The following is a 22,724-nucleotide window of genomic DNA, read 5'->3' on the forward strand; positions in this document are numbered from 1 at the left end:
TGAAATGATGAATAACTGTCTTTTCTAATGAAAATATAATTGTGAACTCTAGAAATTTCCTTGCAATCCTTTACATTTAATGAAATACATCTCAATGCCTGAAATTTTTTTTAAAATAACTTTTTTAAAATGTGTAATGCAAAATTACTTTGTGTAATGCAAAATTACTTTGTCAGTGGCAAAATTAGACATCCTCTCCAGAAATGGCCAACTGTACTGCTCTGTTGCTCATCTGATGGTTTTAATGTAATATTTATATTATTTATAAATAGTTGTGGGGCTTCTCTGGTGGCGCAGTGATTAAGAATCTGCCTGCCAATGAAGGGGACACAGGTTCGATCCCTGATCGGGGAAGATCCCACATGCCACGGAGCAACTAAGCCCGTTCGCCACAACTACTGAGCCTGCACTCTAGAGCCGGAGAACGACAACTACTGAAGCCTGCGTGCCTAGAGCCCGTGCTCCGCAACAAGAGAAGCCACCGCCATGAGAAGCCCGCACACCGCGACGAAGAGTAGACCCCGCTTGCCGCAACTAGAGAAGGCCTGCGCACAGCAACGGAGACTCAAGGCAGCCAAAAACGATAAAATAAATAAATTTATTTTAAAAATAGTTATAATATTTATCAGCATCCTCAAAAACATCCTTTTATCCCCAGGCTCCTGGTTTAATCCTTTAAACAAGAATCTTGCTCTCAAGCACTAAATGATAGAAAATGTCTTCCATCCTTTGTCAATTTTTGATTTAGAAAATAGGTGTCTATGAGTTTCACATGATTTATCTCGGAAGAATAAAAGTATCTTTTTATTGTCAAAAATTTTAATGTTAATTTGTAAATGTGTATGTGTGGGTACATATATGGATGTAAAAAAGTCTAGAAGGGCATATACCAAAACGTTAACAGTGGTGCTCTAAGATTATGATACAGGTAAAACCTACTTGCATTTTCTTCTTTACACCTGTCGGTATTTTCTACTTTTTCTATAACAAACATGCCAAAACCAGTAGGGCTTTATGATCAGTCACAGCCACCTTATAAATAATAAATAATAAAAACAAGGTGGCAAAATCAAAGGCAGGGAAAACTTTTTTGTTCTGCTGAGTATAAAAATGACGGCCAATGTATTCTCAAACACCACAACTCTACCATTTGAAAAGTGTTGAGGGTTCAAAGGCATTTAAAACCCATATTCTGTGTTGACTCCTGAACAGGATATAAGAAAACAGCATTTGGGCATTCTACCTGTTCTTAATTATTTTCCAGAATTTAAGAAATGCAGGTCTGTAATAAGACATTCCAGTTTCACATGCTCATTTATTTGGGGGTGGAGAAAGGGGATCTTTACTTTTCATTTTACACTTACTGAAAGTAATTTTTAAATGGCTTTGCATCAAAAATACACTAGTATTTAATTCATGTGAATACAGCATATTGACTCTAAAATCCAGAGGGAAATCTTAAGTTCCAGTTATGTAATAATATTCTCCTAATTTTCCAAAAGTATGAAATTTCATAACTAAAAAGAAGTACTTTGGTATCAGTGGACACTGATTCCAATTCATTGATATCAATATAGATAGCAAGCTATAAAGTGCAAGTTACTAGTAAATGAAACCCAATGCTGTACAAATTGTACTGTAAAAACAAATCATCAAGGAAACGCAAAACCACCTCATATCCACTGAATGGCTACTATCAAGACAAATACAAAATTACAAGTGTTAGGGAGGATATGGAGAAATTGGAACCCTTGTGCACCGTTGGTGGGAATGTAAAATGGTGCAGCCACTGTGGAAAACAATATGGCAATTCCTCAAAAAATTAAACATAGAATTACCATCTGATCCAGCAATTCCACTTCTGGGTATATACCCGAAAGAAGTGAAAACAGTGACTCAAACAGATTATTTGTACACCCATGTTCATAGCAGCATTTTGTTATTATTCTCAATAACAAAAAGGTGGAAGTAACCCGGGTGTCCATTGACAGATGAATGGATAAGCAAAATACATACAATGGAATATTACTCAACTTTAAAAAGGGAAGAGGGACTTCCCTGGTGGTCCAGCAGTTAAGACTCCCTGCTTCCACTGCAGGCGCTGTGGGTTCGATCCCTGGTTGGGGAACTAAGATCCCACATGCCGCGCAGCACAGCCAAAAAAAAAAAAGGGAAGAAATGCTGACACATGCTACAATATGGATGAACCTTGAGATCATTGTGCTAAGTGAAATAAGCCAGTCACAAAAGGACAAATATTGTATGATTCTACTTATATGAGTTACCGAGAAGCGCCAAATTCATAGGAAGTAGGACAGTGATTGCCAGGGGCTGGGGGCGAAGAGGGAATGGGGAGTTAGTGTTTAACAGGTACAGAGTTTCAGTTTTGCAAAATGAAAAGAGTAAAAATGGATAGTGGCGATGGTTGCACAATATGAATGTACGGAATACCACTGAACTGAACACCTAAAAATGGTTAAGATGGTAAATTTCATGTGCTTTTTACAATAAAAAAATTGAAAGGAAAAGATAAATAATGGTACTGTGTCAGTAAACACTAACAATTTAAAAAGTAAGCAACTAAATGGGATGTGGTATGCTGAATTGGCTCCTAGAACAGAAAAAAGGTCATTAATGGAAACATGGGCAAAATTGCAATGGTCAGTAGCTTACTTAATAGTAGTGTACTGATGTTAATTTCTTAGTTTAGACAAACATACCGTGGCTTCTATGCAAGATAACGTTAGGGGGTTAAGGGTATACAGGAACTCTCTGTACTATCTTTGCAAGGTTTCTTGAAACCTAACATTATTCCAAAATAAAAGTTCATTTTAAAATAAAATTTTAAAAAGCAAGTGACAACTAAAAAGAAGTTAGAATCAACTCCTACATAGAAGACAGACAATACAAATGTATTAGAATTGATAAAGGTAAGCAGCAAAACATATGAACACCTACATAGCTACGGTAGATATGAAATTGTTTTTCTTGTGCTGTTCACTGTTGCCCAGCTATTGTCTCATCATCCACTACTTGCAAAAAGGCAGGCTGTTGAATTTTATATTGCGGTAGTATTTCCTTAATGATCCTGGGTGCATTTTTTCACTTAGATCTTAGATTAGCATGGACACAGTGTGAACTTCCTTCTGCCAATTCATGATTTTCTATCTTTGATAAGTTGTGGCTTAGTGAGCATCCTGGTTGTTTCAAGTCAATTGCGAGCCCAGGGTTGTGCTCAGTGGACTCCTAGGCAGCACAACTCAGCCTGGACAACCCTAGCTCAGTCCACCAGCTTCCAGCTGCAACATGGGTGCATTGGAAAAAAGTTTATTTGGGGGGTACTTAGGCATCTGCACAAACATAGTAGGTCACTTTAGCCACTAGAAGCCCCTGTTGAAGGTGCTGTAGCTTTTAGAGAAAAAAGATCATGAAATACTTTTATCAGTAACCAAGCAGCGGGAAGCAATTGATGAAAGCACCTTGCTTCATTATAAGTCTATTTAAATACTATACTCGGAACTAAGTGAAAACAAAGCTTTACTCAGAAAGATGACTTGAAACAGCTAAGTTTTACTTTATTTCCCAGCCCAGCTTCTTTTCTGTTAAAGGTCAACTGTGTAAAAACTGATGCGACATTGAGAAGGGTAGAAAATACACTGTCTCTCTTAACAACTCTGCACAAGGGAGAAATGACTAAGGCCATTGTGTCTTCTTCCCTTCCCTTCCCTGAAATCAGTAGTCTCAACACTCAAGGGGCTTACAACTGCAGATGCAAAGAGCTTTGACTCACAGGTGCAGCTTGCATTTCCTTTCTCTGTGACCTTTAAGGTCAACTGGTTAGCTTGCTTTGACCACAAATAGAGCTCTTCTTAATTCCTCTAGTACAACCTTAACTTGATATGAAGCACTTACACAGGAATGGTGTAGACAAGAAGGCAGTTTATTGTATTTGGGGGAGAAAAAAGAAAAAACATGACTCCATTTAGGGAAAAAAACAGCCATCGACACTCAGTAAGCAACACTGCCATCTAGTGGAATGGTGACACACCATCAAGACTTTCAAGACCAGGCACAAAATGTGAGCGGATTTGCTGGTTTAAATTTTCACCAAAAAAAAAAAAAAAAACGCACTTTTGAGAAGCTGGCTTTCAGAGAACCTCAGATTTTGAGAAAGTATTTTTACCTTTGAAATAAATTAATGTCTGTGCTTTCTCTGATTTGGGGGCTAAAGAATGAGGTGTGTGTTTTTCAAATAGACTCTCAAATTAATTCTGGATTTCAAGGCTATGAAACACTTTGGAGCAGCCTGCCTCTTTGAACATCCGTCACTCTTGCACTCTTGTTCGGCAGTCTAAATAGTAACCCCTGATGATGACAGTTTATAAAGAAGCAAAACTCAACTGTACACGAACTACATTAAGTTTACTCATTTCCTCTATTTTTACAATCTAAGGTGCTAAGTATTTGCACTTCACTTATTTGAATTCCTGGAAAAAAGCATTAGAACACACCAATAACACTTTTGCATAAATCACATAACCCAACTCTTATGACTACACAATAACATTGGAAGATATTGGTGTGAGGACATGGGAATGCTGTTCTCAATGAATAATAAAGTCATTCTTCTCAAGGATTTAATTCTCCTTTACACCCAGGTGTTGCAGTAAATGTGCTGATCTGATAACTTCTATGAGCATATGAATGAGAATATTTAATGAAACACCTGGCTGACAAAAGAAATAAAGTTGTGAGAATAACATATTAATAGCCACGATCTCAAATTGGCATCTGTTATTACTGAGATTTTAGATTCTGGGTTAAGTGCTCTGCTCTTTGTAACATCCATAATGGCTATTGATCTTGCTAATGAGTTCCTCATTGCAACACTTCTGGATATATAGTTGGAGGTACTTGCTGATTCTAGAATGCATGAGTCTGACATGGTTTCCTCAAACCACACTCTTGGCAAACTCTAAACTCAGTCAAGGATTTCGATAAACTCAGTTAAGGATTTCGAAAGAGCCGAGTTCTGGGAAAGATGTATACAAGTACAGAGTAAGAAGCTGAATTAAAACATTTTTAGGTTGCATTTTTGTCAGAAGACAAAACTGAATGTTTCAATGCTGAGAACCTGAGACTGTCCGGAAAAAACAAAATTCTGAATGTAGGACAGAAGCTACCACAAAGTCAGAATCCAGTGTTCCGCACTTCCGAAAACAACATGAGTTAGGGAGTGAGAGTGGTCCTCGAAGTACTGTATCTGAATGAGGTTGTTCTGAGGGTTCGTCTGGGTTGCCTATGTTCACCACACCTTGCAGTAAGCACCCCACCCCCGTCTCAAGCCTTCCTTCACCGCACATTCAAGTCAACTGCATCCTTCACATACTGCTACTATTCGGGTACCCCTGAAGCCAAAGCAATGACAGATGCTAGGGAAGCCTTATATTAACTCAAACATGATGCCAAAGTCATCTCCAAAAAAGTTTATTAGCATGATTAAAAACATTTTCTTGAATAATGATAGAATTTCTAAACATGAAAGAGTATCAGTGGCTATACCCTATAACCAATATTTGCAACTGGATGGACAGTTTTATTGCCAGTCTTCATTTTATTAAAAACAATCCATATTTATTGGTTCCATGTGAAGTCATGACTATTGCTTTGCCTGGGAATGAGTCCCTACTGCAATTAAGTATAAAAAATATCTTCCATAATCGGAGTGTGACCTGCATTACTGAGTAAAGAGTTAATAAAAGTCCTCAAAGAGTTGGGTTTTTGTTTTTTAAAAACATTCCTTTTACACACTACAAAGAAATAATTAGTATTTTGGCTTTTAAAATTCCTACATGATATTTAGAATGGCAGTCCCCAAAGGTCCTCCCTTCGCATAATTGAGAACGCAGACCCTCTTCCGGAGCATACATTCTTGGGGTGGACTGTGAAAATTTCAAGCTCCACGTGTTTATACGGGTTTGAGAACAAAGACAGCGTCATCCAGAACGTAGTAGTCATTATACATGTCACCTTCACACAGGTATGGCAGTCTAGTGAAAGCTTCGATAACAAAACCAGCTTTTCTGAAAACTTCAGGCAGACTATTCACTTGTTCTTCCCAATTCTGTCCCTTGATTTCCAAAATTTCTGATGGTTTATCCCACTTGCCACCTACTAAAACAAATAAAAACATTAAGTTAAATTCTTGAACAAACAAGTTATTTAAAGAGGGAAGAGGGGAAGAACAATATTTGCTAAGGACTTGGTATGTGCCAAGCACTGGGTGCTTTGAGGAATCATCTCCCAGGTGACCCAGCAGTAGGACAAAGAGAGGAAGTACAGACTTAGGAGAACTGAAGCACATGCCCCAGCCTACAAGGTTCATGAACACTGGGGCAGAAACATAATCCCTGGTTTAACTGGACCCAAAGCCCACACTACTATTTTCTCTGACAGTTTTGGACATCACCCTCCCTCAGACTGACTGGTGTGTAATGGTTAATAGGTTTGGAAAACTGCTGATTAAACACTGGAATATTGAAGCAGAGAGTAACACGTAAAACTTGAAAGACGGTTTTGGATAAATGCTAGAAAATGCCACTAGTGTAGTAAAATTATGCAACATATTAACTAGAGAGGTTTATCAGGCTGAAAATAAAAATAGGCTAATGAAGGTTTTAATTTATAAAAACAGATCATTCAGTATCTTTTTCAAGGGAGGTCAATCCACTCTCTAACTTTCCAGAACAATTTCATAAAAGTTAAGCTCCAGAACCAGAGAGTGGTTAACACACTAGAATGGATGAATCAATCCAGCACTTCTTGGAATAGTGACTGAAGTCTATGTTATGTTAGTCATTCCCAAACCCATGAGCATCAGATGCCCAGATACTGGGGGGCTAGAAAAGGTCTTCAAGTTCACACACATACCAAGCACTGACTACAGACACACACACACACACACACAATAGTATATATAAATTTGGGGGTGCTTTTAGATGCTATGATGATGGAAAAAACACAATAATACTAAAAGCGTTACTAAATTCAGACTGAGAATAACTTTCCGTAAATGACAAAATATAATCAACAGGTGCCAAGAGTACAAACAGTACAGTGGGAAGATTTTTCGCTCTTTTCAGTGGCCCAGCACCCTCTTCCTGGTGGAAGACAAAGCCTGGGGAAGCAGCTTTCCCTGCCTTTCTTGCAGCTAAGGCACTGGCACACGACCTAAGCTCAGAAACACTCACCTGAGACCTGGAAGGAGGAGCTAGTGACCCAGAGAAGTGGGGACATGAGGCTCGTTCTCTGGGGAGGCGGAGCGGTGGCGTGAGACCAAGCAGCTGGGCAGCGTTGGGCGGTACTACCGACAGGCTTTGGTCCAGCTGCAGCATCTAGTGCTCGGCGGCGGCAGTGTGCTCTTTGGATCAGTTTTATAGTATGTTTTGGGACATGTGTCTTGTGTGTAGACCCCCACACACGACTCTCCAGTCCTTCCAGTGACTCGCTGAGCTACCCCAAATCCTTTCAGTAAATTACCCTTTGCTTAAGTCAGCCCAAGTCATTTTCTGTTGCTTACAAAGAACCTGACTGCTGAAGCCCCCAAGGGGCTGGGGATGACAGAGATTCCACACAGTTGTTTCACAGCACAATAAAAGGGGTCACACAAACTGGGGCACAGCTAGTTAATGGTACACAACTTATTTCTTCATTGTACTCTGATGTACCGTTCACTAATTTTTCTCTTGCCTCTACGTGAAGACACTTCCTTCTGCTTCTCCTCCATTTCCAGAAGTTACTGGCCCAGCACTAAGCACAAATTAGATGCCCCAAGACCAGCGACTGAACTGCTCTAGAAATTTAAAGTACGAATTATCCGTCAAACAATACATCCTGAGAATATGCACCACGTGTAAATCAAAATCTCACTCAAAACATCTAACACTTTCGAGGGTTTGTAAAATCCAAGAAAAATGTGAACATATGAACATTTAGAAGTGTGCTCTAGGCTAAAATCTCAACTTGCAATGGTGAAACTGGATTACAAACAATCTTTACACAATTTCAAAAAGTTCCTGATTATGGTTCCTTAATAAGAGTTCCTCTCTTTGGTTCTTCCTTTCTTTAAAAAAAAAAAAGCCAACTCTCTTCAAATACACAATCCCGCCAACCACGTCACACATACACACAGAAATGAAGACTGTGAACAGAGGCAAAATCATTCTCGGTCTGGAACTCAATCTGATTCTATTTCATGTCGGTAAGGTTCTTTTATTTTTCCCTCCATTTTATTTAAATCAATTGCTACTTTTTGCCTAATTCATTTATATTTTAAGCCCCTACAGATTAATTTTTAAATGTATAACATTATGGAAATTGTCTAAGGTGATAAATTTTTTTTCTCAAACAGGTAATAAAAAAAAATCGCTGAGAAAAAATTTCATATTAACACTGAAAATGTCCTTTGCTCTTATGCAGCTGTAGAGAAGGGCACCTCACCAAAGGGTTGAAAATATTCGTAAAATCACATGTTAGTAATCAACAATTCAGTTCCCATACAGGTGAACTCACTCTGCACTAAACAATACTTGAATATTTTTAAAGAACAGTGCTTCAGAAAAGCTGAATTTCTATAAATTAAAGTACTTGTCATTTAAAAAAACAACTGCAATGGCTCCTTCCTTGAAGAATCATCTCATAATATATGGATGCCTATACCTGTTTTTTTCTCTATGAAAGAGTTTCCTACATCACAGTTCTAATAATCTCACCATAGTTCTAATAAATCTAATAATCTCAGATTTGCCCACAAAGTTTGGGTCATAGGGCAGGAAAGGGAGCAAAAGCCCTTAAAATGATTTTTTTCTCATCTGTCAAGAAATATATTAAAATGTTAACAGTGATTTTGGTGGGGGTGATGAAAGGACTATGGGTGATTTTTTTGCTTCTACTTTCAGTTATAGTCTTTTTTTCCCTAATATGTATATATTACTTTTAATATATTTTAATTAGTATTATTTTAAAGAATTCTTATCTTTTAAAGATATATTTTGAAAGATGTGCAGATAAAATATCTGGAATTTGCCCTAAAATAACACAGGACTGAAGGAGCAAGTAGGGAGAAGAGGTGAAACAACATTGGGTTGAAGTCAGGTGACGGCACAGAAGTTACTGTGCTGGTCGACTACTTCTGCGTATGTTCGAAATTTTCCAAAGAGGCTTTTTTTAGAAAGTGTCAAAAAATTAATTTTCTATGTATTTTCTAGCTTGGTCTTCAAAAATAGTAATCTTTTTTTATTCCCTCCACTAAGAAGATAAACTTTCAACCTTTTCAGATTTTTTTTTAAAAAAAATCCTACAGAATGTGGGAGTTCTTAAAGAGAAATCTTTCAAGGAGTGGGCTGCAGTGTGACATATCGTCCAAACTTCCCTTTTTTCACTAAGATGTTGCTTCACAGCATGGGGGAAGGGGCAGCAGTGTCCTCACAGTCTGCGCTCTCACAGGAAACCACTGCAACTGGTTTTCTCCCTTCTCAGGCAATAGTCAGAAATGAGCAGATATATGAAACTCCAAAGTTGCAAATATTTATTTTACCCTGGAGCACTAGCTCTCCAAAAAAAATGTTAAAAGGCAGCTTCCCTGTTAAAAACTCTATGTGACAGAGGACCTGACACTGGGACACTGCTGGTTAACTTTGTGGCTTGGTAGGCCCACTTCCATTTCAAGTTTCCATACATAATGATCACTATACCTTGTAAAGCGTTTCTTTACTTCTAAGGTGACTGAGTCTGGGTAGGAGACCTGTGCTTACAGTTATCAGACTTAGGAGTGAAGCTAAGTCCCTCAGCTGAAGAAGTAGGAAGCCTGGTCTTCTCCAAGTGACTTTACCCTCTCATCTGGTTTACATTTATCAGGTTGCTAAAAAGCTCCCAGCTCGTCTTCAATTGTACAAATGCTAAAATTAAAACATGGTGAGAACAGACCTGCATCACAGATACCATGATTCTAGTTTTAATTCTTCTGTTCTGGGTCAGGACCTATAACAAAAACGTTAGGTGACAAAAAGCTCGTCTGAAACTTACATCAGACCACTTGGATTACCTTTCAATTTCGTTTACAGTAGCCAAGGACAAAGTCAGACAAATAAGACCACATGGAAACATATAACCAGGCAAAGTCAGACTAAAAACATGCAAAAATTCCAATTTGTCTCAACCAATACTATTTCACATAGAGCCCCTCCCTTGATCCCAAAAGGGTTGAGGGGAGGTCTTCCCATTTATAAACACCTGAGCAGCTTTCCAGCTTCACATGCCTGGGATTAGACAGAAGGCCAAAGTAGGGACCCAACAGGTCCCCACCTTGGCCTGACCCAGCAGGACATGGTGGAGAGAGCACTCGACTGGATATCTAACCCCGGCCCTGCTAACACATTGCTGAGATGTCCACAATTATCTCTAAAATGGGCATATGACACTGCCCATTAATGGAATAATGGTGGCAGCAGAAATAGCTACCTTTTATTAAATACTTACTAAGACTTAGGTAAGTAAATACTCCTTATGCATACATGGCCTCACTTAAACTTCCCGCTAAACTCATGAGGTGCACAATACTATCCCCATTTTGCTAATGAGGAAACAGACCAGAGAACTAGGAACTGGCAGAGCTAGGATCCCAACTAAAGTGTGTGCTCCAGGAGCTACACTCTCATCAAATAGATGAAAGCTACAAGAGACTACAAAGCAACGTACAAGTGCCAGGAAGAAATCCAACTTGCTGGGCTGCGGCCCGGCCAGCTCATCAGGCCTCTGCTCAGTAATCAAAGACCCTGTAGGCTGAGCCCGGGCTACATTTTCCCAGATGTACATCTTGCCTTTTATAATGTTTCCCACTGGGACAACTAGACTCATAAAAGAACAACTGTAAATTGTCATGAATTCCTAGCAATCACAACTGCCACAAGGCCCCCCCCAAATCCCTACTGCCCATGTGCTCAATCAGTGGGCGTGACATTTGCATGAAGGGCTTTGATACCTATTACCACATTGAATACAACACTCCTGTGAGGCCAGGGGGTACGGATGAGGAAACGGGTCCTGAGAGAGTAAGTGATCTGCATAGGGAGGTCAGAGGAAAGCTTGTACGTACACCACAAGTGTACATGTGGACCCCGAACTTCTGACTCTGGATCTGCTGTCACCTCCGCTCATGATAATGCAGATTCCCGGGACCTCTCTGGGGCTGCCCTCAAGTACCAGACATCACTGCACAACAGCAGGCTGAGGTTAGGAAACTCGGAGAGTTAGGAAAAGTGAGGAATACCAGTGTCTACTTTTTTTTTTTAGTCTCAAATTTTTTTAATTGAAGTAAAGTTGATGTACAATGTTATGTAAGTTACAGGTGTACAACCTCACAATTTTTAAAGGTTATACCCCATTTATAGTTATTATAAAATACTGTCACCAGTGTCTACTTTTACAGTCTTGTCTGTGCTGGGAGTGAGGGAAGAAAAAGAAAGCAATGGCTTTCAACGATTCTTCACCCCAAAATGTCAATAAAACGGAAGCACAAAGGGAGGTGAGAGGCCCACTAAACAGGCTCACCTGCTTCCTCCTGCAGGTGCCGCGAGCAACTGTACCGTCTCGGTGGTTCAACCACCTTCCCTTGAAGTGGACTACACTCAAAAGGCTGTGACCATGCAGTGCTCTTTCTCCACCGCGGGGTGCCCTGCAGAGCGACCAACAAGCCTGTGGTTTCGCTATGGCGCTCTCCAGCCCGAGAACCTGTGCTTGGATGGATGCAGAGATGAGACAGACAAATTCACACTTGTGAATCTGGCACAAAACCAAGTTGCCCTCACTGTAAACAGGCTGGCTTTCAATGACAGCGCAATCTACATCTGTGGAATAGCCTTTCCCAGTTCAAAGGAACCGAGAGCTAAGCGGACGGGAGGAGGGACTGTGCTGGTGGTAAGAGGTTAGTCAAGACTTTAAGAGGTTAGTCAAGAACACTGCGTTCTGCTCTGCCCCCGAAATGCATCACAATACTTATATGCAGAGATTATGAGGTAAATTTGATAACTTAGTACCCGAGCCAGTGAAGAGTGTGACCTGCACACAAGCTAACATGAAGTCTGGATTCAAGAACTCCTCTGACACCATCTCCCAGCCTCCACAGACGCAGAGTCAGGGTTATGTGGGTGCTATATTCTCTTTCCATGTCCAGACTTTACTGGCAAAGGCTGACCAACTATATCCTCCTTTTGTATGTTACACTGATTGAAATGTGATGATTAACTGACAGCCTTGTCAGTATCTAGTCTGGTATTGCACCATCTAGAACAAAACACTGGAGAAGCGAAAGCGATCAATAAATTGGACCCAGAAAAAAAAAATGCATTATGGAGAATAAACACAAATTTTAGGTGAAGCCACTGGGGGATCCCTGACCCTACCCCTTCTGCATAGATAAGGAACAGAAAAAAGGTCGGTGTGGCCCTGGCTTCTTGAGATTTACTAAAATCCATGACAATTTCCTCATGCAAGTGAGGACACGGAGCCTAGCTAAGTTCTATAAATTAAGAAATTAAGAAATTTCAGAGGAAAAGCTTCACGTGATTCTGGGGGAAGGAAAAGAAGGGCAGCAACTTCGTGCTTTTTTTCAGACCTCTCGTCTTTAAAGAAACTCTGGTATGGGCTTCCCTGGTGGCGCCGTGGTTGAGAATCTGCCTGCTAACGCAGGGGACACGGGTTCGAGCCCTGGTCTGGGAAGATCCCACATGCCGCGGAGCAACTAGGCCCGTGAGCCACAACTACTGAGCCTGCGCGTCTGGAGCCTGTGCTCTGCAACAAGAGAGGCCGCAATAAGTGAGAGGCCCACGCACCGCGTTGAAGAGTGGCCCCCGCTTGCCAAAACTAGAGAAAACCCTTGCACAGAAACGAAGACCCAACACAGCAAAAATAAATAATAAAATTAATTAACAAACTCCTACCCCCAACATCTTCTTTAAAAAAAAAAAAAAAAAAAAAACTCTGGTAAGATGAGCACTGAGATCATTAAAACGTAAACTCAAATTAGCCAGCCTTTTGGTTTTAAAACAGGACTTTGAGGAGCCCAGATGGTCCTGTATTTTAACCCCTGCTTTGGTGCTCTAATGGCCTTTTGATATTCCACTGTCATTTAACCTTAGTTTATTCTCACCTGTAAGGTAAATTATAAATGCATTAATACACATAAAGCACTTTTAATGGTGCCTGGTTCATAGCAAGTGCTCAATAAACATTAGCTATAGGTATTAAAACAAACACAACCGCTTTGGAGATCTGTATATCTCACTGCATGCATTCGTCTTCTATAAAAAATACTAGACAGAAGAAAAATGGTTTGTAAAGAGATGAAGGTTTCAAACCTGCAAGCTTACGTGAAGAAACATTCTTCTTGAGGAACAGGAATGAAAGTACCACTAAGATAGACATGGCAACTTCCTTTTCTACAGAGCTCCTAATTTCACACTTGAAACTTTTTAAGTTTTACAGATATGGTTGATTTGTTAGTTTCACAAGAAAAATGTATGTTGTATAAACTGAGTTCACACGATAAGCATCTATGGGATATTTAGTTGAAAAGTACAAGTTATTCAGATAACAATTATAAATCTAAATGGATTTTGTATTTCAAATACTCAGGTACTTGAAGACGTGGTGTGTTACTTCTTCACTACCTAGGGCACAGGACACTTCCTGCAAGGAGGGAGAAATTCAGAATGTGCAAACGGATTCAATAAATCCACTTCCAGAACTTTATTAGAAATAAGGGGCACATATAACAATGCCTGTCTTTTAAGCATGCAGTGAGCACTAAAGTCTCAATGTACGGCCTTCTCAGGTTCTTAGAGAACTGCACTGTTCAGCTATGTGTACTAAACAGTTCAAGGTTATAAATACACATGGGAAAGTATCTTAACTCCATAAACAGACTCTTGGTGACACTTGTACATCATATCTACTAAAAGAAACTTTAAACACCCTTGAACAAACTCTTAATGTTTATCTAACTTTCAGCAAAACTTTATATAAAAAGTGATACTTAGCATTATGACAAGTAATTAATTGAATTTTTTTAAATTTTAAGTTTTAAAAATGAATAACATGTTGGGCATAATACATTTAAAGAACTAATGAACTGGCTTTAACTATATCATATACTTGAGTACTTTCTGAATCAAGAGACCCTGAATAAATTTTTATATGAATAGCCAAATAGAATAAGTTAATGTTTCACCTCTAACATGTAGTTTTGATTATACTTTATACATATATTTGCAATAATATGCTTCAATAGTGACTGTGGTTCTTTCTGTATCTGTAATTAACAAAGACAGGAAGGCTCTCAGCAAGGAATTGCAGAGTCTCCTGACGGCCCTCTTATCACTGCTGTCTATCTACGTCACTGGTGTATTCGTGTACTTCATCGTCCTCACCAAAGTAAGTCAAATTTCTTGCATTAGATGTCCCTATGGCCTTGAATATTATCATAAGGAAATAATTTCCATCTCTCCACATGTCGGGAGCCTCAGAAATAGCTCATCTAATTAATATCTTCCTTTGCATTTGCAGGAAATACCACCTGCAGAAGAGGTCTGTAGAAGAAAGCAAAAATTTTCATCACTGAAATTATTAACCAGAGTACACAATTTACAGGGTTTTCTTTTTAAAACCCAGTAATATGGGAATAAGAGACCCTTCTTTATAACCATCATACACATGCTACTTTCCGCTGGTGGGGGAGGTATGAAAGGGCTAAGAACAATCTTTAAGAGCAAAAAAAAGTTAAAAGAGATTAGAAACTGCCTTTAAATATCTTTAAAAGGCCTAAAGATTTTGAGAAAGACTATCTTCTGGCTATTCACATGCTACAAGAGGGGGGATGTGTATGTTATATTAGGATTACTATAAATCCTACAATCAGTTTGAGCTATTTTATTAATAAAGCATCTCAGAAATGACATGAAAATTATTAACTCTTACTGCATTACCATTTAAATATTAAGTTAGTTTAACCTTATTATGGTATGAGATCTCTGCCACAACTGTTTTGAGTACATAAAGTGTCTTATAAGATTCTCCTTTTCTTCTTGACAGTCAAAATCTAACACTCTAAGAAAGAAAGAAACAGAAGATTCACAAAAGGTACAGACCAATGCTTGTAAAATATCTTTCGAATTGTGGTTGTAACTACTTCAAATCCAAAATAATTTAAGAAACTCAGAACATCATCAAAGAACAACTTGCAACCACAGATACTGTTTCCTATTGTTGAGAAAAATGATAATGGTAACATATGTGGTAAATTGATAGTTCTCAATCATAAATTCTACTTACTATACTCAAAATACAAGAGTTAACTAGGTATAGATGTGTTGGGCGGGGTAGTTTCTGAGACTGGTGGCAATAAAGAAAGAAAAGGCTGAGATGATGTGCAATAATCACTGCTTTTATTCCTGAGACAGATACATTTTTTTCTTATTTGTATTTATAGAAAAAGAGTGCTCGGCGTATTTTTCAGGAAATTGCTCAAGAACTATATACGAAGAGACACATGGAAACAAACCAACAACCTGTAAGTGTAAAATATCAAAAAAGATATAAAGCATATGTTTAACTAAAAACAACTAAGCTGCCAACAACCTATCGATAACCAAGTCTTCCTTTACAAACGTCTGAAAGAGGATTTTCACAAAATGCATTTTTATATAGAACTTGCTTTGATAAATACATAACAAAGGTCATCTGATGCAATATTCAATAGACACCAGGCTGGCATCTTAGTGACATGAAATCTTTCAGAAACACATTGGATACAGGCAATGTTTTCAGTACAGACGAGGATGCTTTTGTGGGTTGAAAGCTACTTTGTATTGTATCTTGCATGCAGTAGTAAGCATTAAGTAGATGTTGCAAACATCTGTGGATCAAATTATATAGAAAACTTACTTGTTCACATTAAAAAAGATACAGCTAATAAAAATAAGAAAGGAGGTTTTTTTCAGTCTTTGGGGTTGTAGTCATAGAAAGAATACATCTATATTGATTACAATACATTCTGATAGTGTTTCTTTAAAGTCCTATATAAACAGGTTTTTCAAACAAGACATTGTTTTAGAGCCAGCAGAGCAGATGGTTTCCATGATGCATGATCAAACTGCTCAGATTTAAATTAAAATGTATACAAAATAATGAACTTATATACTAGGAAAGATATTTTCTTCTTAAACAGCAGCCATGAGGCCACATGAAACAGAATTCTGATATGAGGTGTGGGGAGGGTTTTGCTTTGTTTTGTTTTTAATTTATTTATTTTTGGCTGCATGGGGTCTTTGATGCTGCGCGCGGGCTTTCTCTAGCTGCGGCAAGCGGGGGCTACTCTTCGTGGCGATGCACGGGCTTCTCATTGAGTGGCTTCTCTTGTTGCGGAGCATGGGCTCTAGGCACACAGGCTTCAGTAGTTGCGGCACGCAGGCTCAGTATTTGTGGTTCATGGGCTCTAGAGTGCAGGCTCAGTAGTTATGGCGCACGGGCTTAGTTGCTCCGCGACATGTGGGATCTCCCCAGACCAAGGCTCGAACCCGTGTCCCCTGCATTGGCAGGCGGATTCTTGACCACTGCGCCACCAGGGAAGCCCCCTGAAGTGTGTTTTTTAAAGTCCGATTTCTGAAAAGGATTTTCATCCAGGAAAGAATATCATCTACGTGGTCACTTCATCCTTCAATGTATATATAAACACATGAAGAAGTGGCCTAATTACCTAAGATGTCACTCCGAATAACTATAAATGCCTGTTCACACTCTTTTCTTATTGATGCTGGGGCACCTTTTTCAGCAAAGAGACCAAGGTAAATGGCCTGAAGACAGGCCTGGAAGTAGGAATTTTAAAGCTCTAAGCCAGGGCTTTGACAATGGCATCTGAACAAGAAAATTATTCTTCAGTTCCCACATCTTACTCCAAATAAAGGGAAAATGGTAACTGGACCTTTAAGGTTACTGGAAGGGTATTTAGGACCCAGAATGCAAGATGGCACTGTAGTTTATATGTTGCTTGTAGCGTGGCGTTATTGGTTACATAACTTAAAATATGGCTTATTATTTACTATTGCAGCAGGAGAAAGACAACACTTATGAAAATGGAAGAGCACCTTCTAACTATGAAAGACCATAGAAATCTTCTGATTTTCAATTAAGTCACTGAAAATCCAACTCCAGAAGTTATGCAAGTGTCAATGGACATACACTGATCAGGGTTTTTTTAAAAACAATTTAAAGTAAACGGAAAAGTCAACTGGCTACAAGAAGAATGTCAGAGTATAAGGAAACTATTACTAAGAGTAATTATCACAATACTAAAGCCCAACAAAATGCAACTGAAAAATACTTTCCTAATTTGCTAGGAGAATTCTAAGCAGTCAAACCTCTTCAAAAACTTTCAATTACAGCATATATCCTTTATTTGTTTCACTCAACATATGAGGTGCACCACACGATGACTGTTGCCCTGAAGAAGATTTGAAGCCACACCACGTGCCTCAGTCTTGCATGGAAGAACTGTCTTTACGGTGTGTAGAAGTGATGGGCCAGTTAGACTAAGTTGGCAGGGAAGGAGGATGGAGGGAGGAAGGAGAGTGGCAAAATTTGAGTTAGAAAAAATCACCTTGAGAAGTATTTTGTAGCAAAAATTATTTCCTCTGGTACTGCAATGGGGCAATGGTATAGTGCACATTTTCCTACCAGGGTATGCAAAATAACTTACATCATGCTACCAACAAAAAGTGAGACCAGAATAGAATATAGAGTAAGAATACAATAACTTATATACAGAAAATCCAAAGCAGAAAAGTTCAACCAGAAAAAACCTCAGAACAAATAAGCCACATCCGACTCTAGATGTCAGTCTCGTGCCAAACAGCAGCACCAGGGAAGGATTCGGCAATGCACTGTTCCTGACAATGCCCTTGCAATACTGATTTTTTTTTCTCTTTTAATTAGTCATTGTATTACACACACACACACACAAATATACATATGTGCACATACATACACACTTACACAAACCTACACTTTATACATAGCTGGGATCATACTAAGTATATAGTTTTGTATTGTCCGTTGCAATGTTGATTTTTAACCAACTTAGGAGGGAAATGTTAGGTAAGGGACTGGGTATACAGCAAGGATGTTTATGGCACTCATTACCATCTCACTAAGAAAACATGTTATGAATTGTTCTCTGAAAGTTACTTCTGTGTAAAAAAAAATCTATTTAAAGTACCTACAAGTATATGTTCATTACTAAACATGAATTACAACCTATTATGTTTATTTCATTAAAGTGCTTCTCTTAAGCTGGTATAAAATGAGATGTATTCTTATTTTTAAAACCCAGATCAAAGTTTAGAATATTTTAAGATCCCTTGAAAGCGTTTTGTACTAATGGTTTAAATCAGTAATCTCTAACCTTTCTAATCACATGTGCCAGGAAAAATGGAAAGGGGAGAGAGGGGAGCACATAACCTCATTTTATTTGTGTGTAGGATGTATATACGTGTGAGTGCGTGTGTGTGATTTATATAGTGTGTGCATATACACTTATGTGTGTATATGTGTATACACAAAAATAGAAATTAAACAATGGGCATTAAAAGTAATATAAATAAAAATGTTAATATTTTCTTCTTATATCCCAAAATAAATTGTCTTGTGTACTCCCTCCACTTTGAGACCACTGGCCTGGCTGAAATAAATGAACTTCCAAACCACTAACCACAAACACCATCTAGGTGAATAGAAGAAGTGTTGGATTCGATCATTTCCTTTTCGTTTCTGAGAATCATTACTTGGTACTTTCAGGGCTGAAAATATACTGTTCTTTGTGTAACTAACAAGGAAACAAAATCCCTAAGACAAATTCATATTTGATTCAGATTAAATCTTTGCCAATACAACCAAAGACTGTGTTTCAAAGATTGATTTTTAAGCTAAAATTTGGAATACACTTTTCCAAGTAGTTATATTCCCTGAGGTCATATATGAGCGCCTGATGTATATAGAATATTCATTCTTTTATCCATCCATGTAGCCAACAATATTTATTGAGTGCTATACTATTATGCAACCAAAGGCCTCTTTTGCATGCTATCCTTGGGTCTCACTGAACTTGTCCTCGCCTGTGAACCCCACCTTGTTCACATCTTCATGCTTTTTTGCACATGCCATTCCCTCTGCCTGGTAAAATGCTCCACAGATACAAACAGGTCGAATGTCACCTACATGAAAACTTCCCTAGCAGTTAATGGATCTTTCCTTCTCTAAACCGATAGTACTCTGTCATGTTTCTTATCAGACTATCCTGCCATTGTCTGTTTACACCTTCTGAACTATTCTGTAAGTATTTTAAAACTAGAAGCACATGTCTCATTTCTTTTTATTTCTACTGCCTAGCACTGCCTGGTACATAGTAGGCTCTTAAATGCCTTTATATGAATGCAATTGAACGATGTTTCTATAGAAAAATATTTTTTCAGCATTTCAACTAAGATATGAAGCACACTTCACTCTCTAGCCATTGATCCTCACCCCTCTTCATAAGGACTGTTCACTGGATCCCTAACATTAATTTTCCTGCTATGTGAGCATCCAGAATTTTCACTGGAAAGGATTAAGCTATAGCCTTCTGTTTAGATTTATATTTCCCAAGACAATGAAAAGAAAATAATATTAAAACAACTTGAAGACGAAAATGGACAGACATGGTTCTAGTGTCTATACACCCTACCCTCTAGACAAGAGCACTTAAACCCACATACCAAAAGGTGTAAACGAGATTTTCAGAATAAGTCATTTCTTTCTCTCTACTATATAAGACCTGAGAGAGTCTGAAGCCCTGGGCTAATAGGCATATAGTTAAGTGTCTGTGGAGTCAAGTCACATAAACCGATGGAAAAGGTACAGATTCTGAGACCAAGTTAAAATGCAAAAACATTGACAAATACTTCAAAGTGAAGAACTGTGAACAAATCTGATCAATGAAGCTACAAATAAAAGCAAAGTAACGGAATAGGATGGAATGAAAAAATCTAATGTGTATCAAATACCAATACTGAGATAGACAAGGTTGGGCACTATCCTTTAAATTACGTTATTTAATCTTCACAACAAACCTCAAGGTAGGTATTAGCCCCATTTTTACAGATGAAACACTAAGCTTAATGAGAGGCTCAGGTAATAAGGGATGACCCCTGTTTCAAAACAGGTCAGCCCTCAAAGCCCATGCTCTTTCAACAAAGCAGTCTGGCCAGAGTCTAGCTTATTTCTATTTAGACTGATGGGAACTTTAAGACTTAACATGTCTAATTTAATCTGAACAATGACCCTGAAAGAAAGTGAGAAAGTTGCCAGTGGCTACCTCTCAAAACCCACAGGCTTAGCTGGTTTCACAGGAGAATTCTACCAAATTTCCAAAAGCGGATAACCATAATGCTATTTAAACTGTTCCAGAGCATTAGAAAGAACTCAGAAATTATTTTTTACAAAACCAGCAGAACATTGATACCAAAACATGACAAAGATAACATCCTCCAAATAAAAGATCAGATCAGACCGACTATCATTTTTCAATAATATTAATGCTAATATTTTTATTTAGAGTTTTTGTAAATACAATCTAGTGGTACATACAAGACTATTCTGCCTAAGCCCAGAGATGCAAGAGTGGATATGTATTAGAAAAGTACTATTAATTTAATAAGCCAATGGAGAAAAACCCTATCTCTATAGATGTTGAAAACACAGGTGGCAAATTCAACATTGATTCCTGATTTTTTTAAGCTCTTAATAAAATAGGATTTTTAAAAAATATGTATCTCAAGCCAAACAGCAATCTCAAGCCAAAAGACAGAATCATATTTAAAGTATTTTTTCATTAAGGTAAAAAACAAAGCAAAAATTTCCACCATTTTTTTCTTTAACATTTTCTGGAAATAACTACAAATTCACTTGTACCAAAAAAAAAAAAAGTCTAAAAATGAGAAGGAAGTATTAAAACCATCTGCAGATGCTATAACTGTATTTTAAAAAACCCAAGAGAATCAATGCTGAAGACTACTGGACACACTAAAATAATCCAATAAGGTAAATGGTTACAAAACTGGTACACACACACACACACACACAAAAAACAACTGCTTGTCTGTGTATGCATAATATCCACTCTAAAATATGATGGGAGAGCCAGTTGAGACAACATGGATGAACTTGTAGGACATTATGCTAACTGAAATAAACTAGACACAGAAGAACAAATACTGTATGATCACACTTATATGTGGAATTGAAACAAGTCACACTTGCAGAACCAGAGAAGAGAATGTTGGTTGCCAGGAGCTGGTGGGTGGGGGAAATAAGAAGATGTTGGTCAGAGGATACAAACTTTCAGTTATAAGATGAAAAAGTTCTGTGGATCTAATGTACCACCTGGTGACTACAGTTAATAATACTGAACTGTATACTTTAAATTTGCTAAAAGAATAGATCTTAAGTGTTCTCATCTCACACACACACACACACACACACACACACACAAAAGGTAACTATGTGAGGTAATGGATGTGCTAATTAACTTGATTGCAGCAATCATTTCACAATGTATACTGTATACTAAATCATCATGTTGAACACATTAAATACAAAAAATGTTTGCCAATTATATAAAGCTGGGAAAATTTTTTATTTTTTTAACCATGAAGGAAGAAAAATTCCTATTTATAATATCTCACACACACACCATTAGAATAAATCTAACAAAACTTGTGCAGGACATTTATGAAGAAAATTTTGTTACTAATGAACATAACTGAATAAATTGAAAGACATCCTATTATTAGCTAAGAACACTCAATACTCCCTAAATTAACCGATAAATATAGGGGAACTAGGCAAGTTAGTGCTAAAGTTGATCTGTTAAATAAATAAGCCAAGAAAAATCTAAGAGAAACTGATTAAGAAAGACTAGTGCTATGATACTAACAAGCATGATAAAGCTACAGTAATTAAAGTATTTTGGTATTGGTACACATATAGAAGGATAAATCTTCAGAGAACAGAACCAAACACATTATAGGACTTTAGTCTATGATTTAGGTGGCATTTCAAAGCATTGGGGAAAAGATGATTACTCAATAAATGGTGTTAGGATCACAGTGTAGCTATTTGGAAAACTCACTCTTTTTTTTTTTTTTTTTGCATTACGCGGGCCTCTCACTGTTGTGGCCTCTCCCGTTGCGGAGCACAGGCTCCGGACGCGCAGGCTCAGCGGCCATGGCTCACGGGCCCAGCCGCTCCGCGGCATGTGGGATCTTTCCGGACCGGGGCACGAACCCGTGTCCCCTGCATCAGCAGGCGGACTCTCAACCACTGCGCCACCAGGGAAGCCCTGGAAAACTCACTCTTTAACAAGCAGTTCCACTCCTAGAAATGTATCATCCAGATAACCATAAACCTTACTTCCTTCAGCCTTTTCCCTACATCACCCTCTAAGAGAGGCCCTTCCCTGAGCCCCCCTCTTTAAAATTATAGCGCCCAAAGCCAACCCCCAATTCCAAGAAGCCCCTGTTTTGCTTTTATTGTTTATTTTTCTCCATAACATTTATCACCAACAACATGCCATTTGTTTA

The 22,724-nt window shown here is 38.3% G+C and overlaps 2 protein-coding genes across 3 annotated transcripts in view; one reads left to right on the forward strand and one right to left on the reverse strand.

Annotated features, from left to right (window-relative positions):
* Window positions 1-3,919: 3,919 nt before the first annotated feature.
* Window positions 3,920-22,724, reverse strand: part of METTL9 (methyltransferase 9, His-X-His N1(pi)-histidine) — a 45,167-nt gene continuing 26,362 nt past the window's right edge. The window contains exon 5 of the mRNA XM_019922010.3: window positions 3,920-6,171. Within this exon, the coding sequence (XP_019777569.1) occupies window positions 5,969-6,171 (203 nt within the window). The 3' untranslated portion in view covers window positions 3,920-5,968. The remainder of the gene's footprint in view (window positions 6,172-22,724) is intronic.
* Window positions 8,177-18,767, forward strand: IGSF6 (immunoglobulin superfamily member 6). Of its 2 annotated transcripts, XM_019922012.3 has the most exons (7): window positions 8,177-8,260; window positions 11,624-11,980; window positions 14,381-14,487; window positions 14,620-14,640; window positions 15,145-15,192; window positions 15,542-15,622; window positions 17,159-18,767. In XM_019922012.3, the coding sequence occupies exons 1-7, from the start codon at window positions 8,194-8,196 to the stop codon at window positions 17,216-17,218; spliced, it is 741 nt and encodes a 246-aa protein (XP_019777571.2). In that variant the 5' UTR covers window positions 8,177-8,193; the 3' UTR covers window positions 17,219-18,767. The 2 variants fall into 2 exon arrangements, with proteins under 2 accessions (XP_019777571.2, XP_019777572.2); XM_019922013.3 differs by lacking the exon at window positions 14,620-14,640.

This window comes from Tursiops truncatus, chromosome 15 (genome assembly GCF_011762595.2).
Source record: "Tursiops truncatus isolate mTurTru1 chromosome 15, mTurTru1.mat.Y, whole genome shotgun sequence".
Lineage (NCBI taxonomy): Eukaryota > Metazoa > Chordata > Mammalia > Artiodactyla > Delphinidae > Tursiops > Tursiops truncatus.

Coding starts and splice junctions, on each gene's coding strand:
- IGSF6 (XM_019922012.3), top strand. CDS start 8,194: ATGAAGACTGTGAACAGAGGCAAAATCATTCTCGGTCTGGAACTCAAT. Junction 11,981..14,380: donor GACTGTGCTGGTGGTAAGAG/GTTAGTCAAGAC, acceptor TAATTAACAAAG/ACAGGAAGGCTCTCAGCAAG. Junction 14,641..15,144: donor AAATACCACCTGCAGAAGAG/GTCTGTAGAAGA, acceptor TCTTCTTGACAG/TCAAAATCTAACACTCTAAG.